Here is a 12,794-nt window from a genome sequence, read left to right on the forward strand (position 1 = left end):
AAACGCAGCAGCTGGCCCCTATGATGCGACAAGCTCCACCCCTATCTGCTAGTATGACGTCAAGCACCATTCTGTTCTGAAGAGCTACCATCCTGGTAGCTTGGAGTTCTGCGGTGTTATTGGCAAGTGCTCCAGCTGTTTCATTTATCGTAGCCTCCAAGACTCGCGTTAGTCGTCGTATTTGCAGACTGTTCACCGAGGGCCCCCAAAAGGGTAGCAGTCCTTTTGTTATATCCATGAACAGCTGTGCGGAAGTGTCTGTTTGGTCTACAGTATCTCTTCTTTGTCGATGATACGTAGGTGGCTTGTTGAACGTTGGTGGGAGAAGGAAGGCAATATAGCAAATGCCGCTCCAACCAGGTGGCAGCCAGGTGTAGGCCTTACTCCCACATACAAAGTATAGTCCTGTAGGTGCATTGAGGTAAGGGGTGGAGGTGTTGTACGTGATGGTCGCATTACAGACACTGACTCCGACAGGTATGCGTCCTTGTCCGCAGATACAGAGTGGGGCCTGCCGAGGTCTGATAGATATTGTTTTTGGTTTCATGGAGACCGGACCAAATGTATATTCCATGAGTGGATAGCGGGGCAAGGTCATGATCCTACGCATTGTTGGAGAATCCGTACAATTGCACGCGATGTGTATCTTGGCTTGAAACTGAAGGATAAAGTCTTCAAAGAGTGTGTTGTTCGTTATGATACCGGGTCGTCTCACAGGCCTAGAACCGGGTAGGGGGGTCTGTATTGAAACATTGGACATTAAGGAACAAGTGTAGGCAGCCGTTACAGGAAAGACTGGAAACTGAAATGCATGAGCAGCCGTATGAGGAAAATGACCACAAACCCAACAGTCTGTCAAGTTTGTAACAAGTTGATGTTGATGTAGCATCTGGATGAACGTATTATTGTCATATTCTTGTCTCCTGGCATGTATCTCAGGTGGTAGAGATACATGTGTATGCATGGGCGCAGACGTTGGTGTAGGAGGCTGTCTTTTCTCTGTAGCAGTGTGGATGGTCCAGCCAATGCACGCTAATATGACAAGAAGCACTACAATTATCGCCAGACACGTTGTACGTGGACCAAACAATTTTTTTAAATGTTTAATTTTTCTCAGTTTCTGTCTCTGTACGCTCTTCTCGTAATCTGAATACATAGTCCTTTTCCTTTCTCAAGTCTGCTCTTCTCACTGGCAGTGATCAATATCAAATTTAGTTATTCAGTACCTGCGTGCCACCCAGCCTCCCCTAGGTGCTGCCCGTGACTGGTGGTTGCTCCACCGGTGGGTGATTCCAGCAGTCCTATTGACACTCTCTGGTCCGCCACACCGGACACAATCACGGCCCTGCAGCGAATGTTTGGCTGGATGCAACAGGTAAACGATGAATCATCTATTCAATGTTGGTGACGTTTGCGGAGGTCATATCTCGCAGAACCAGGCTCAGTCTGATCCGGAAACAAGGGAACAACTGGAACACCTTCAGGTGTTGCTCCCCGAAGGACCGAATCACTCTCCTCCTGGGTGGCTGTCCACTCTATCTGCGCGTCACTGAAAGGAACAAAAGTGGGTACTTTCTCGCATTCGTCGTCACCTTGACCCTCTTTCACCCACTGATCGTATGGTAAGGGCAAAGGTACCCTTTTGCAGTGTGAAGCGTGGATCCAATTCTTTGCTCCCTCGACTTTCACAGCAGTCCTGGTAGCAAGGAGTACTTGGCGGGGGCCTTTCCACCGGGGCTCGAGACTCTTTTTGCGCTGGAAATTCTTGGTGAGGACCCAGTCACCAGGCTCGATACAGTGGCCTGGAGTAAGAGGTAATGGTGGCAGAATATCCTTCACCTGCTGATGAATGAGACGTAAAGAGTTAGTGAGTTCATTGAGGTAATCCATCAATACAGGGTATGGTAAATCTGAGTATTTCTTTGGCCTTGGAACTCCCCACACATTAGCCGGTCTCCCCATGACCACTTCATATGGCGAGACACCTGACTTGGAATGTGGTGTAGCCCGAAGTGACAACAGGGCCAGGGGGAGAGCATCAGGCCACGATATGCCTTTGTCAGCACATATTTTGGACAACTTCAATTTGAGTGAACCATTATATTTCTCAACTAGTCCTGCAGCTTGTGGATGGTTGGCAGCATGGAATTTCTGTCTAATTCCCAATCCTTCACACACCTTTTTCATCACCTGACCTGTAAAATGGCTGCCATTGTCTGACCATGCAATTCGAGGCATTCCAAACCGGGGAAAGAACTCTTTCAAGAGTACCTTAGCAGTTGTGAGGGCTGTGTTGTCCCTTGTAGGATAGGCTTCTACCCATTTGCTAAACATGCAGACTACCACCAATACATACTTCAAATTGTTACATCTTTCCATTTCGATGTAATCCATCTGTATAGCTTCAAATGGATAATCAGGGGGCGCGAAATGGCCGGGAGGTACTTTAATGCCCTTGCCAGGATTGTGTTGCATGCAAATCATACAGTGTTTAACCAACTTCTCAGCTGCCTTTGGAATATTTTTGTTGTACCAGACAGGGGCAAGAAGTTTGCATATCCCTGCTGGACTGATGTGTGCTGGACCATGAGCCATTGTCACTACAGGAAGGACATACCCATCAGGAAGCATCCATCTCTGGGCTTCTGACAAGTCTGTCCAACACCCTGTTTCTTCATTAAACCTCGCGTGTGTCTCCTTCCATGATGCCAATTCAACTTCCGTCGCTTCTGCCTGTATGCTTTTCACACTCTCTACCGTGTCCTCAAACATCCCGTTATCTGGGACCCATCTGGCTGGTCCCGCTACATACATCTTGTTTTTCGTCTGACGTGCTGTTTCCTTCGCTACCTGATCTGCAAAGGCGTTCCCTTTCCCTACCTGATCAGTGATCTTTCTGTGTGCGCTGCATTTCACAATGGCCATGGTCCGTGGCAGGGCTAGAACGGAGAGCAGTCTGTGTATTAACCCCCCATGTTGTATGTGGGTGCCGTGTGATGTGAGAAAGCCTCTTTCCGCCCACAATCTGCCAAAATTGTGTGCCACTCCAAACGCGTATTGACTGTCAGTGTAGATATTGACATCTAAATCTGTGCTTATTTCACAAGCTCTAATCAGTGCCACTAACTCAGCCGCTTGTGCTGAATTATGTGGTATCCGACGTGCTTCAACTACTGCCGTTAGTGTTGTGATAGCATATGCAGCTGATGTGGTGCCATCAGGTAATTTGAGACATGAACCATCAATGTACAAGGTGCCTTGGGGGTTACTTAGAGGCGTGTCTTGCAGATCTACCCTTCCTTTCGTTTCCTCCTCTGTCCTGATAATGCAGTCATGTATATCAGTATGTGTATCTTCAGAGCTTTCAGTCAGGGGTAATAACGTTGCGGGATTCAAGGTAGTGCATCTTTTGATGGTGATGTGACTGGCAAGAAGTGTTAACTCATAACTGGTCAGGCGGGCATTTGTAAGGTGTTGTGTCTTAGTTTTGTTAAGTAGGGCATCAACGGCATGTGGGACCAACAATAATAATGAAGTATCCATAACTATTCCAGCTGATTGGCGCACTGCTACTGCGGCTGCAGCTACAGCCCGTAGGCAGCTTGGAAGAGCCCTGGCAACAGGATCCAGAAGGGCTGAAAAATAAGCACATGGTCGCTGTTTGCCACCATGTTCTTGTGTCAGGACTGAGAGAGAGCAACCGTTATGTTCACTTACAAACAATGTAAAGGGCTTATGATAGTCAGGCGTGCCTAACACAGGGGCTGAACAGAGAGCGTCCTTCAAATCTTCAAAGCTGGACTGGCATTCAGTATTCCAGACAACGGTGTCCGGGCAGTCTTTGTGGGTGAGTGCTAAGAAAGGCTTGATAAGGAGAGAAAAATTAGGTATCCATTGGCGGCAAAAAGATGTGATGCCAATGAATCCCCTGACCTCCCTCTGTGTTGTGGGGACAGGTATATTGCGTATGGCTTGTACCCGGGCCGGGGTAAGTGTACGTCCCTCCTTCGACAGCAGGTGACCAAGATAGGTAACCTGCTGTTGACAATACTGTAATTTAGTGAGGGATACTTTGTGATGGTGTTGGGATAGATAAGTGAGAAGTGCAACTGTGTCTTTTTTGCAATTTTCTTGGGAGTCAGAAGCAATAAGGAGATCATCAACATATTGTACCAGGGCGGAACCAGCGGGGAATTGAAAGGAATCCAGCTGTCCCTTGAGCACCTGGCTAAAAACACTGGGTGATTCCGTGTACCCCTGAGGTGCGCGACAGAACCGAAAACTGCGACCGCCCAGGGAGAATCCAAAAATGTGTCTGCTGTCCGGGTGAATGGGTATGCTAAAGAATGCATTCTTGAGATCAATTACAGAGAACCAGGTAGCAGTGGAGGGTATCATTGTTAGGAGGGTGGTAATGTCGGGTACAACAGGGAATTGAGGCTCCACTACTTTATTAACTGCTCGAAGGTCAAGCACAAAGCGTAGGCCGGGCTGATGGGAAGAATCAGCGGACTTTTTGAGTACTGGGAGTATGGGGCTGTTACATGTATTACCTCTGGTCTCTTCAACAACCCCTTTATCAATCAGCTGCAATATAATGTCCTTGAGGGCCTGTTCAGTGTGATGTGGTAACTTGTACTGTGGCAGACGGGGAAGTAGTGCATGCTCTTTTAACTTGATGGAGAACGGGGGAATATCAAGGCAGCCCACATCTTCATTGTTTGAAGCCCAAAGTGTAGCGGGGAGCATCTCTAGCTCAGGCGGGAGTGGTAACGCTATGAACTGGGTGGGTGTCACGTGAGGACCCATGGTGACGTACATGCCATCAGGGGAACAATATATAGTGGCGTGTAATCTTTTCAGTAAATCGAGACCTAGCAAATTTTCACTACAACCAGAGGTAAGTATTAGAGGAGAATCAACAGTGTAGGGACCAATTGTGAGTTCCAGTGGCTTGGATACGGGGTTAATCACTGGGACGCCTGAGAATCCTACAGACACGTTAGTATTGCTGGACAAAGGGACCCCAGGGACCGCATCCTTCATAACAGAACTCTTAGTGGCTCCAGTGTCAATTAAAAAATTCTTAGAAGTACCATCTAGTTGTACTTCTACATGTGGGCCATTCTGTTTAACTGGGATTGGGACGGGTCCTATCCTCCCTTGTCCTAAGCTGTCCTAGCAGGAATAGAAGCCCTGACCTTCTTCCGGATCATAATTATCATTATAATACTGGCGTTGGGCAGAACTATTGTCAAAGTAATTTTCAGCGGCTGCTATATTTTGCTGTTGATGGGCTCTATTAGGTCCCTGCTGTGGGGGACCTCCCCGTCCTCTACCTCGGGGTGCTCCACGGGGCGCTCCTCTACCTCTTGTCTGGGGCGCAAACCCGTTTTTATTTGGGCAATCATTTTTCCAATGACCTTCCTCTTTACAATAGGCACACTGATTGTAGCTCAGGGAATAGCGGGGCTGATAACTGTTGGGACCATTATTTTGGTACTGAGGTCCACGGGGAATTGACCTATTCTGGGGGTACGCCTGCTGTACTAGAATTTTAGTTTTTAACTCTTTTGTTTGTCTTTTCTGTCCTTCTCTTCATGAACCCTATTCTCGTAATATTGGGCCATATTAAGTATCTCAATGGGAGTGCTTGTCGACCAGGTACTCTCAGTCAACCGAATTTTTGAGGCCACCTCAGGTGATATGCAATTTCCAAATTTATCTACAAACAGCCGCATACCACCTTCGGTAGAGGTGTCTTGTCCACTAAAGTCAGTGTATGCCCTTTCAAACCGAGAGAAAAAGTCAGCAATGTGTTCGTCTTTCTTTTGTTTACATGTATCTATTCTATCCCAGTCTACTAATCGCGGGGGCAAGGACTTCTGTATAAGCGTAAGAAGTCTGTCAGGGAGAGCTACTATTAGGGCTCCCGGCTTGTCACCAGGCTTCCTGTCTTTGTCCTCGTGGTCCAGTTGATCCCAGGTACCGCCTAGCTCAACAGGATAGTCTTTCTGTATGATAGTCTTCCAGATATCCTGTGGTACAAGGGTACCAAACAACATTTTAATGTCCATGAGAGTCAATATTTGTGGACTTATTATTTGGGAAAATTCTTTATAGAAGCCGGCAGGATTCTTGCGTGGGTCAGGCAAGTGGGCTTTTAGCGCTAGGACCTCTGTTCTATCCCATTGCTGGTACACAAATTGTTGTTTCCAGTGAGCGGGCACTACCGCGGCACCCTCTCCTGTGGCTGGAACGTAGCTGGGTGGGACTTCCCTTAAGGGGTGCTGTGTTGTGTGAGTGGAAGGAATACGTGAAGGACTGGGTGAACCTGTTTCTTTATCCCTCTTGTGGTGGTATTTCTTCCTATAACTTAACAGCTGACGGAGGTAGTCCTTAAGGTCCTTTCCCTGATGATAGCCTGTGGCTACCTCCTGTTTTATTCTGAGTACTTGCAAGGGGGGATTGCTATCTAAATTTTCATCCCATTTTTCCATTAGTATCTCACACATACGTTGTATCATGTCTGCCTGTTGTACTGCTTGAAACTGAGCAAAATTCTGCCAAATAGTCTCCAGGCTTGGCTGTGTTAAGATATATTTATGCAACATTGTGTTAATTTTCCTTTCTTCTGTCAGTTTATTGCGTCGTGGACGTCCTGGGGGAGGTGATATTATGAGGCCATCATCGTCTGAGCTCTCGTCTTTTATTTGTAGCAAGGGGGCTGAAGCGCTTGGGGAGTCTGACCTGGGGGTCACTGGAGCTGATGCTGGGGGTCTCTGGTGTTCAGATTGTGGTGGTAGGGCAAATGTTACTGCATTCACTGGTGAACCTAATGGCTGGGGCATCTGAGCAATTGGGGGTAAAGCTGGATATATTGTTGGGGTATAAACAGGGGGGCAGTCTAGGACATCTTGCATGAGAGGATCCTTTTCGGGGTCTCTTTTCTTTTTTTCAGGTGTTTGTTGAACCACATATATCCTGTCTGTATCTAACTGGTGTCTTCTATCTATCTGGGCCCATCCCTGCTCTGCATTCTGCCGGTCATATTCTTGGGCTTTCTCAGCATCTGATTTTGCATTATGTCTCTTAGCATCCTTTGCTGCTTTAATTCGTTTTTGTCTACCCTCTTTCTGCCATAACCTGAGTGAATTAAACATACCAGGCCTACTTTTGGTTGCAAATAATCTTTCTTCTAAAAAATCAATTTTCAGTTCATCAAAAGTCCCATGCAGTGGCCACTGTAATTCAGCACTATGCCTAGTCTTTTTACGCCATATGTCAGTCCATATTATACTTCCCACCCCGTGTTTTTTACATACATTTCATGACAAGGAGTTCCAATTGGAGGAGCCGGACAAGACTCCTCCAAGCGGGAGTCCGCTTGACAACAAAAACAGCACCATTTCCTTAATTTACTGAATGCCGGCATTATTTTAAACAGACAGTTGTAACTTAGTATCAGTGGATGGAAAACAGAAACAACGGAAGCAAATATGCAATCTATATATTATGACAGTTAATTATTTTACAAAACATCCACTGACTTCGGTCTTTGCAAAGATCGAATGACACCTACCAGACAGACACAGAAAAGACAGGGGTTAACCCTGTCCTTACCTTACTCTTGTCTTCCTCCTCAGTCAGGACTCCGAACTCAGGGCCAGCTATGTCAGGAACTCCAGTCAGGACAGAGCCGCCGGCGCCCGTTGAGACAAAGAGGGGGGAGCACCGCTGGAGTACCGCAGGTCCACGAGGAAAAAGATACTTCCCAAATCAGTTGTGGGGCGCCCCCTTTGGTAGTCCTGCAGTGAACCTCCTCCTCCTTCCGAGCAGACGGCGGGTGCCACTGATGGAGTCCCTGTTCGGGCGCCAACTGAAGAACCGGGAAAGGCAGGCTCACCTCTCCCAGCGGTGGAGGGGACACCCTAGGCCTTCAGGGTCTCTTACCAGCAAAGAACACAACAGGCGGAGTCACGACTGATGAGGAAGAGAAAAGTTTTATTAGTAAAACAGATAATAGCTCGAGCTGAGCACAGTGTCCCAGGACAGTCTGAATGACTTTCCTACGGAGGCTGGCTGCTTCATTCTGCAGCGTACAATCTTATATAGTTAAGCTGCCCCCCTTCAGCCAGGAAGCCACCCCTCCATATCTGGCGAACACAAAATCTTCAAACAGTTCTCCTTTTAACCCGAGAGCATCCTGCTGACGTACATACATTTGATTAGTCTTTCCTGCTTGTACTCCCACTGTCTCGGGAGTATCCTGCTAATACACGGCAAAGTGACAGTTCATTTGTCAAATGTCAGTCTTATCACAGTTGGTTTGATAATTTACGAGGATATCCCTTGCAGGAGGCCCCTGGAATGCGGTGGGAAGAGGTACAGTTCTGTTCGTGCACAATGATAAGAAGGATACAGCTGTGGCTCGGTATCCTGAAAGTCAGCTTGGTTAGATAAGTGGAGAGACCCAGAGGAGGAAATGGTTTTACACAAAAACTGAGTTCACAGGGAAGTCAACTTACACAGTTTTAATGAAGAGTCAGCTTTGTCGAGCACATGGCAATATTAATGGAATACGCAAAAATAAAGTCTGAGGCAAATACATCTCGGATTATTATTTAACATTATATCCCTCAAAAAAGTGCAGCTTTGCTTGGTAAAGGTGCACACCTCAAAAGTGCATTTCAGGACCTCAAATATGTGCAGGTGGAATCTGTGCTTGATTATCTGCATCCTTCCCCCTCCCCCCAATGCCGACCAGTATTGTTAACAAGTTCCAATACCTGGTGTGTGATCTTCAGTGGTTTAATCACAAACTTGTTCATTGAAAACCTGGGCTCTCTTGGCTTGATGCACTGGTACCACATGTATGTTGGCATTTTTAGGGTCGAGCCTGCGAGTGCATGCGATAGCGAGTCTTTTGTGTTCAGTAAAGGGCTTGGAGCCTGCCTGTCGTTCACCATTTCTTGGTTTCCGTGGCACTCTTCTTTATAGTCTCGTAATTCATCAAGGCACGCCTGGCATCACCTTTGTTCCTCTGTGTGGAGCAGGGATCAAGCACTAATTGATGAAACTTAATTAGTGCCTGTCTGCTGCTCCCGAAGTGATCGAGGTACTATTTGTTGTTTTTAACTTTGAGTGCCCCGCAAACAGAAAGCTTGTGATTGCAAAAACGTGCCCGCAGGACAAACAAAATTGCAAAGTTTTATTTTTTAAAGCAGTCTTTATTTTATTTTGCCACGTCGTCTTTTCTCAGTTCTTTCTCATGTTTTCATGTTTTGTTCGTGGGCGCTGTTGTCAAAAGATAACAGTTCAATTAATTTGTTCGAAATATGCGAGACCTATTGCATTGCAAATGCTTGTTCAATCTGCTACCTTTGCAGCTCACTGAGCGCATCACTGGAAGAATGCTAGAGAAATACTTTTATTTTTACAGGACAGTTCCTCGCCCAGGAGATAAAATAGTTGATGTGGCAGAGATGCGAGTTGCAGAGCATGTCAGTCCTTCAGCAGCAGGTTCCTTACAGACTTCTGAAAAAGGCAATCCAAGCAAAAGGATTTCCAGAGGTGAGTCTTTGAGTGATGGACAGTGAATATTCATCAGTCCTTTTGCACTTAAATAACAATATAAGATGGTATGAAGTGTGCTCAAACAAGAATTGAAAAATTATCTGTGTATACATGATAAGTACTTGGAGGTTGATTTGAACTTTGTGTATTACATGTGCATTTCTGTACCGATTTATCATTGTCCCGTTTTTTTATTTTCTTAACGGGAACAGAACTGCGATTTACGAGAGGTAGACACATATCTAACACTTAAACGAAAATAAAGTCCATGTTGCGTAGGTCAGTATGGGTGACTTGAATATATGAGCACACAAATATATTAGCATATTTACTTTTTTTGTTTGTTTTTGTTTTATTTAATGCAGCAAACAGGATTACGACCAACCTTTTTTCCTCGTTGTCCAGCATCTGGAGTGACATGCTACTGTGGTATTTTGTAGTGTTTTAGAATGGTCTTGAGGGGTGTGGAATTTATTAAAATATCTGCTTGTCCCTCGGACAGGTTGCTTCTTAAATCTACTTGTCCTGTGAAAAAAAATCTACTTGTCTCTTTGGTGCCATGTAGTGCGGTAAAAAATTATGGCAGCAATCTCTTCATGTAGGAGCTCTGATAATAGCTTTATTTGATTATGCCAGGGCTACTACTATAGTAGGGCTTGAATACTTGGATACAATTTCAATCTCTATTATAGCAATGTTCTTATTTTGCCATCTTTCTGTAGATCTGCATACTGGGGCTGGAGGAAGCAGTAAGCAATAGTTCTAGGGCTGGAATGCCTTTAAGTCTGCAATCCTACAAATTTGCATGTTTTAAAGATTTTCACCAGCTCTTCTCTAATCTTTCCCGTAATGAGAGAGGTTAGAAATGTGCTCCTGACAATGGCAGAAGTAGACGTTCTTTCAGGGTTGGGAAAAAAAAATGGTTTGAGGGAAAGTGAACTTGTAAACGCTCAATAGATTTTCACATGCGCAAATCTACACATGCATATTTGCTCGTGCTAAAGTACAGTTCACAATTATTTTCTAGGAGTGCGATTTGCTGGTCTACTTCTGCAAGTTCTTGTGAATTCATGTAAGCCACTATTTCAAAGACATGTACCATGGGTGCACTTTTATGACTTACTTTAAGAATAAGGTCCCTAATTAATTGTCATGCGTTAACAAAGACATTTTGTTTTTATTAAACTTCTATTTCTCTATCAACTGGCTTTACTGTGAGTGATCACATTCGCTCTTCCACAAGGAGCATATTGGCACACAAAGCAGTTTTGTTTAGTGCCAGAAACTACTGTGGCCATCAGTGGCGTAAGAAAACTGGAGGGGGCCCCCCTGCAAAAAACATGGAGGACCACCCCGACTCATTCAGGGCAGGAGCTGTGCTGAGGAGCCTCTTCGATGGGGTCTGCGGGGCCTTTGTTACGCCACTGGTGGCAATGTGTGCTTTTTTAGACCAAAAAGATTTTTTTCTTTTTGCCAGTGTTGGTTACAATGATGAGGGCCTGGCAGCTCCCACAACAATGGTGTTACAAAAGCCAGGTCAAAACAAGACACGCATTGACGAAACCAAAAGACTCACAAAAAATGTCGGATTGGTTGGCTTTGCCAGTGCTTCTTTATTTTCATGCTTCCCATAATCTTGTTAAAAATGGTTACACTGGTTTTCCATTAGGAATATTTTGTTTAAAAATACTAGCATGCATCAACACACTTAACTAAGGGACACTTCAAAAAAATAGCACCTAAAATTTCCTACTTGCATTTTTTTCTGAACATTTTATTTTAAAGCAAAGAATCATCACTGTTGCTTACAAGCTTGTGCAAACATTTGCATCTAATCAGAGGGTATTCTGGGAGCATTATTCTTAGCCTTATATTGTTAAAGTTTTCAAACGTGTGTACACTTTTTTTTTTTTTTTTAACTGGAACCACTATTAGTAGTGCAGTGTGACCTTTTTAAACGTTTTTTTTACTGCGCTCACCCTAATAATAAATGCTTTTTACTAATTAACTATAAATAGTAGTTGAAACAACATTCACAAATGGACACACATTACCTCAACTGCAGATAGTTCCCTTCCCTTTAAAATGGCAGCCAAAGGGTTTGTGCTACAGGGGGTTGGGCCTACTTGTCCCAAGGACAAAGTAAACATGAAAACTTGTTGTCCTTGACCTCAAACAATATGTCCCGGGTGTTGGGCAATAGGAATTCCACATCCCTGGGTCTGGGAGTTTTCACCTTAATGATCAAGAAAATATTTTAGCAAATAAGTTTGTAGTTGCTGATGTCCAAGATTTGGAGGTAGTTGGATAGGCCAGTGGAGTGAGTGCATGCACTTATTCCTCCTCCTCCTTCTTTTGCTCTGTCACAGTAGTCCTTTCACAGTGTTTATAATGATTATCACTTCTGCTGTAACTCTTCCCTCCTACTGATCTGAAGTGGGAGAGTGGGAGTGTGAATATACCTGTTGAAACTTGAGACCATAAATTCCGGAGATGACTAATATTTATGGAGTGTGGAAATTACTGTTTTACTTTTTTATTTATTGCATAATTTAATTCAGAAATAAACATTCAGTCCAGTAATAAATAAGCTAGTACGATCATAGTGGTCCTCTGTAAATCTTAGTGATACATCATTTTCTACACAGCATCAAAAACAGAAGTGCACATGAAAACCAAAACTAGCCATAATAAATGTTAAGTGTATATAGGTTACATATATGTGTGAAGACTGCCATGTCGGAATGAGTCCTTCGGCTAAGCCCGTAGAGGTTCCCTAGTTTTTCAAGCAATATGTTCATGTAATGCAAAAAATTTCATCCCATAATTTGTATCCGGTTAGGCCAAACTAACTTGAATTGACCTCGTCTTTGTTTTTAAAAGCAAGACAATTTTCCAGTGAATCTTATATGTTCCTAGAGCCAGAGACCCCACAGCAATTGCAAAAAAGCCAAATCCTAAAACCAATCCTGTTTTCAGGGCAGAGTTAGGTTTTTTCATTTTTTATTTTTTTTCCCCTTCCTGCTGGATGGACTCTTTCTCGGTAGCACTTCGTGGCAATGCAAGCGTCTAACTTTTCAACCTATGTGGGGTGTGGTGTGTTTTTTTTTCTTTTTTTTCTCCTAATTGTTTTGCTTTTTAATTTATTTATTATTACTACTTGGGGTATTGTAAACCTTAACAACAATATCCCAGGAATGATGCCAGAATAGTTAATA

General features: G+C 44.4%; 1 protein-coding gene across 2 annotated transcripts in view; it reads left to right on the forward strand.

Annotated features, from left to right (window-relative positions):
* Positions 1–12,794, forward strand: part of SGO1 (shugoshin 1) — an 85,427-nt gene that overhangs the window by 16,579 nt on the left and 56,054 nt on the right. For both annotated transcript variants that reach the window (XM_069212062.1, XM_069212063.1), the window contains exon 6: positions 9,443–9,573. In XM_069212062.1, the coding sequence (XP_069068163.1) occupies positions 9,443–9,573 (131 nt within the window). The remainder of the gene's footprint in view (positions 1–9,442; positions 9,574–12,794) is intronic.

Source organism: Pleurodeles waltl, chromosome 10 (assembly GCF_031143425.1).
Source record: "Pleurodeles waltl isolate 20211129_DDA chromosome 10, aPleWal1.hap1.20221129, whole genome shotgun sequence".
Classification (NCBI taxonomy): Eukaryota; Metazoa; Chordata; class Amphibia; order Caudata; family Salamandridae; genus Pleurodeles; species Pleurodeles waltl.